This window comes from Ceratina calcarata, unplaced genomic scaffold (genome assembly GCF_001652005.2).
Source record: "Ceratina calcarata isolate Rehan_Ccalc_2016 unplaced genomic scaffold, ASM165200v1 scaffold382, whole genome shotgun sequence".
In the NCBI taxonomy this organism is placed as follows: Eukaryota; Metazoa; Arthropoda; class Insecta; order Hymenoptera; family Apidae; genus Ceratina; species Ceratina calcarata.
In genome coordinates this window covers 25866-31412 of record NW_017161445.1, presented here as the reverse complement: position 1 = coordinate 31412, position 5547 = coordinate 25866, and the positions used below count along the sequence as shown (strand labels likewise).

The 5547-nt window shown below is 44.7% G+C and overlaps 1 protein-coding gene across 1 annotated transcript in view; it reads right to left on the bottom strand.

Annotated features, from left to right (window-relative positions):
• The window catches only part of LOC108625954 (helix-loop-helix protein delilah), an 8212-nt gene extending 3317 nt beyond the window's left edge, over positions 1-4895 (bottom strand). Inside the window, exons 1-2 of the mRNA XM_018026317.2 lie at positions 2500-4895; positions 1791-2183 (exon numbers count right to left, since the gene is read on the bottom strand). Coding sequence (XP_017881806.1) covers positions 1799-2183; positions 2500-3137 — 1023 coding nt within the window. The 5' untranslated portion in view covers positions 3138-4895 and the 3' untranslated portion in view covers positions 1791-1798. The remainder of the gene's footprint in view (positions 1-1790; positions 2184-2499) is intronic.
• Between the last annotated feature and the right edge of the window lie 652 nt (positions 4896-5547).

The following is a 5547-nucleotide window of genomic DNA, read 5'->3' as shown; positions in this document are numbered from 1 at the left end:
TTTGTTCTTCGTCGTGTCACGTTAATGACACAATCTAAAATTTTGTGACACTCTCCTTATTAAATAAAACATAAATTCCGCAGATTTGTTGATAACAAAAGAGAATCTCTGTTTGTTCAACCCGAAGAAGCGTTAATTTCTTCGCTCCTTCTTTCCCATATTCTTTATCCGTAACGACCGTTTCCCTGCTACCCATATGTTGAGAATACTGAAAAGCTTCTGTCGCCTTATGGTCGCGCTAAGTGCCGATACGCGCGCATGCTTCCACGCGTTATACATACGTACATAAGGTGCATACATGCACGCGTAGGGTACATATTTGACTGACTGCGTGGCACGTGGGTTTACGAACGCTTCTAAGGAAATCATGATTTCTATTTGTGGACTGCACCACAACCAGACCGATCTTTCCTTCCTCTCGATTTTTGCATTCGCGACCCCGTCTGTCTAACTTCGTCAACGTCGAAGAACGCGAGACGCTGAAGAAAAAAACTTATTATTCTGTTTCACAAGATCAATTATTTACTCATTTAATATCTGATTTCGTATAACATTTATTATTACATTTAATATTTAATTTATTAATCCATTCAATATCTTTTTTATTACCTCAATTTCGACAATGTATAAAAAATGGGAAGTGGATTCTCGCGGAAAGCGTCTACGTGATCTATGGTTAAAGAAATGGATCAATGCCGTCGCGATTGGACGCTACAAGTAAGATTGGGAAAGGTCTGGTCGAGAGATTATTTCAAGGATACCCGACATATGGCAAAATGGTGAACCGCTTCCGTTCGTGGGAGAGAGCGGTATAAGTCCTTTTTGACACTCGAATCGTTTGCAGGAACGTTTACAGGCACGAACAGCAGCAGGAGCGTGAGCTGCCACCGTGAACTTGAAATTATCTTTAACACGCGCCCTGATGCTTGGCGGGAGAACAGTTTCTCCTGTATCGTTTATTTAAGTACACACTCCACTGTAATCTTATCGAGAGATAGATACTAAAGTCTGTGCTATGTTAGATCTGAATGAGTTACCAGTTATGCGCTTGTTCAATGAATCAGGAAAATATCGAATAAATTAATACATTTATATGAAACATTAAATGAGTTCTTAAAAGAAATAATGAAAACTGAATCTACAACTTTTATCGGAATCATTTTTGCTGGAGCATCGCGCAAAGTGGTTAGAATACTCGAGTACTATAAGTTTATTTTCGGGACCGTGTCTGAAGCACGTGTTCGAGAGGAAACGGGCGTACATGAGTTTCCACTTGGCGACGCTTCCTCAGAGGCGCAAGTAAGTAGTTGTCACGTACGCTGTTAAACCGACCGACAGTGCCGACAATTTTCAAGCCACTTAAACTACTTCATTTTCTGACAAGGGACCCGTAAGTATTCCTTACGCTTTGCGCTTGACCCGCAAGAGTCACTGGCTGCTTATACACAATTATGCCAGTGCGTCTGACATTTTACAACCCACGTGCAACTTTACTAGTCGCTGATAATTTAACAATTAAAACGAGTAAACGTTCTGCGGGTTCTAAGCATAAAAGCAATCAGAAGTTCGATATGAATGTAGGTATTTCCAAGAGTATTTGAATATTACTCCAAGTTTTACTTTCATGGACGGATATTCGGTCGTTGCGTCAGAATGCATAAAGTTCATATTTAAACGAATGCATTTTTACATTTTACCAGATCAAGAACTTTATTCGTCTACAAATTATATAATATACGAATCTCGAAGTGTCGAAATGATTTGCATGGGAAAATAGTTGCTGCACAGACCTTTTTTATTACGCGTGCGTGAGCCGTTGTGTGTGCTGTTGGTGCACCAGCCTGCCCTGCTCCTGTTCCCACCAGCTGACGACGTCCATGAATTCGCCGGGCTCGGTGATCTCCTGCTTGTAGTACACGGCGACGGGAAATGTCTCCGGGCTGACCATGTAAACGGTGGTCGCGCCTTCCTCGCTGTCGCCGGCACCGCTGTACGGCGACAGAATCCGCGGCTCGAGGTTCTCCTCGTTTTGGCCGTAGTACTCCGAGGGTGGAGACGCCACCGAGTTCGGCGAAAGCCGAATCGTGTTCGAGAGCGTGCTTGGCTCTAAATTCTCCTCATCGCCCACTGAGGAAGCATAGTAATCGCGAGGTGATGCTACCGCTGTCCGGTTTGGCGATAACCTGAAATTTGACAAGGGGTGATTGCGTTTTTAAAACATTTACTTATTTCTATTATAATTATTGCGAATACTGATGACTTAATTATTTAAATGATACGATGTGTGGCACGTAAAACAGTATATTATATAGAGGAAATAAATGTAAAGTAGCTGAATTTCATTTGCACGTGAATGCACTTCTTCATCAATATCATTATCATCGAATGATATGAATGGATTGATTTTATCAAAACATGTGTGATTATAAATGATATTTCATACTGTTTTTTTTTTAAATAGTATCCATATTATTTATTTATATTATGTTGAGAATTTACTTGGATTTTTTCTTCTTCCTGTTCTCCTCGTCTTCGTCTAGCTGGTCGGCGTCGTCGTCCTCGGCAGCGAGAACGTCGTCGTCGAGGACTAGCCTCTCCCCAGATCCATTATGAGTAGACGAAACGATACTGCTCGTAGGCGATGGTAAGCACTGCGCGATGCCAGCGTTCGGGTCGTACTCGACCCCGTCCGCCTCGGCGATCAGCCTCTGCAATCCCCTGATGTACTCAACGGCCATTCGCAGGGTTTCTACTTTCGACAATTTCTTGCCCCTGTCTCCGTAACCGGCAGCGATGTGGCTCGGGATGTGCTGTCTCAGCGTCGCGAACCCGTTGTTTACTTGCTTTACGCGATTCCTCTCGCGGGCGTTGCGCCGCGCGACGGCCACCGGCGGTGGCTGCCCGTTCTTCCCGTGTTTCTTCAACCGGGACGGATCGTACGGTGGCAACACGATCGCTGGGCTCCCATCACTGTTATTATTGTTGTTGTTATTGTTCTTGGGCACTATCAAGTGCGGCTGATTACCGATTATGTTACTCTCGTTATCCTGGAGAGTCCTGAGCAGCATCAACTGCTCCTGGTCGTTCCCGTTCAACTGCACCCTGTTGCAGAACACCGTAACGCCCATAGTAGACATCCTGATCGCTATTCTCTGATCCGCTTATTCGGATAGAAAGTGTCATCCACCGATTCGATTATAAGTACTCGATTCCTCGAATGGAATTTCTCCTCATCGGTCTATTGGAAGTGCGACAATTTCGAGGAGGCAAACAATGGGGTTTGCGGAGAGCACGAGTTCGCTTCGTGAGAATAGCAAAGTCGACGAGGCAAATTTATCGGCTCTAATGCCTGTCGAGGACGAGTCTAATTGATAGACTTATAAATAAAACGCGCTGCGTCCCCTTCGGAGACGATCATCGACGCAGACGGTTAGACGACTGTCTGATTTAACGTCCGAGATCTGGGTCAAATATCTTACCAAACTTTCCAAGTAACTGTCTCGTATTCTACGTTTTTCTATAAAATCTCCACTTTTTATTATCTCGTGAAAATGACAACAGTATTATTTTCGTTTTACACATAACAGATTAACGATAGAATTATTTTAACAAAGTATACTGAAACTTTAATGGGAACATTGAAATCTTTTTAATTATTAGAGCTCAACAGGTACAGTGTATAATTTCTGGCCGCGGATCGAGTTAGAAGCAGGCTTGTATAATTTAATGGCAGACACGTGGTGTATTCAGCCGTAGGAACCGTTCGATGACAGTCCGGGTTCTTTTTCTACCAAACGACAAAGCTGATGACCCGAACCAAGATCCAATTGTCTCGTTGCCGGTCAGAACGACTTAAGTAAAGCATGAGGTCACCGTCTATTCTTCTCGGCGACGGTCGTCGACTCCTCGCAAAATTGTTCCTCGGAATCGCCCCGTTACTCTTTGCGAAACTCTTGAAAATGTCGAATATAATGGACAACGCTTGACTCGTTGTTTCACACGATGATGAAACCGTAAGAACGTTGCGTGACTCTTCAATTGGAATCGAGATCGAATCGTATCACAATAAAACTGGGGAAACAGTATAGCACCAATTAAACGTTCTTATTTACAAGGAAACCTTCGAACAACGAGTCCGCTCTAATATAAATATTGAAAATCTACGATTACACAGGCAATGACACACATGTGTACACCTATTACGAATTCATCTGACTCATTCCAACTTTTATTAAGGCACTTGAATCTAATCGTCGTTGCTCGGTCCGTAAAACTAAGTTAAGCCACTCGGTAAAAATGTAAGGCACGTTGGAAAATCCTGGGATCGGTGTTTCTACATCGGGAACCCTTTCACGGCTTCGTGAGTCCTTAAAACCAGTCCTGACTCGCGCACACGTTACACTGATGTAACTCCGTTCACGCGGGAAACTTCGAACACCCGGCGTTTCGTTATCGGACAATCGTTCACAGTTCGCATGGTCAGGAAAATGAACGGAGAACTCGAAGATTCGGTCTGATCAGCTTTGTGCACCACGGGGTGAAATGGACGGATGTTGGCACCAAAGGAGGAAGGTAAAACGTCCGATGGAGTGACAAGTCTTCGCGGTTTTTTAAAAGTACACTTTGATATCCGTACAACTCGGTATCGATGATTCACTCGGTTTTCACTTATTTCTTTAATCGTTTCGACACTCGAGAGAATCCGTTCCGAATTCCTCCGGGTTTCCCAGGCCTCCCGAGGTGTTCTACATCGGTGTCACTTTTTCACGCGCGTTTCGTTCCGATGGCAGCGACTGGCGGCAGCGGCATTCGTTTTCTGATCAGACCTCCGTGCTACGCACACGCACCGCATGGCGTCCGCGTTGAGAATGAACGCGGACATCCGATAGAGATGGGTTAGGTTTCAGCGAGAGAGCGTTTCGCCGGCACCGCCAGGGCCGGGGGTTCGACAGGGTGGCGGAGACGCCGGTCGGGGGGAATTAGGGCTCGCGACGACGCGGACCGAAAGGGAAGGGAAACGCTCGAGTGCGAGCAGGACAGGGGTTGAAAATTGTGAGGGGGAAACACACGGACAGCGGTGGATTCTTTGTGTGCGACGCGTTGCGAACAGAGGAACAGGCCGTGGTGGGGATTTTGAGCACGCGCCGCTGCAGCCCCCTTCGTTTCTTCGTCCCCCGGAACTGAAAAAGGGGGACCGTGCGCCGCACCATATGCCGGGGGGAGCGCGTGTGCCAGTTGCGTGCTACGTGAACGTGTATATCTATACTTTAAGTTTAAGCACTTTGCTATACTCTCGATCATTTGCAATAATTTCCCTTTTCTCTCTGCATGTAGGATTAAACAGGAAATTGTACTTGTGTATCAACTACGTTTTCTATTCAGATTGTTATCTCGTTCAACGTGTTCGATATTCATATTGATGTATATGTCTGATCTCAGACTTCATTTAAGAATAAAGAAAAAATAATTTACCTACGAGATTATTTCATTTTTCTAAGCAATAGACTTGATGAGATATGAAACATGTAATTGATAGAAACTTTTAAA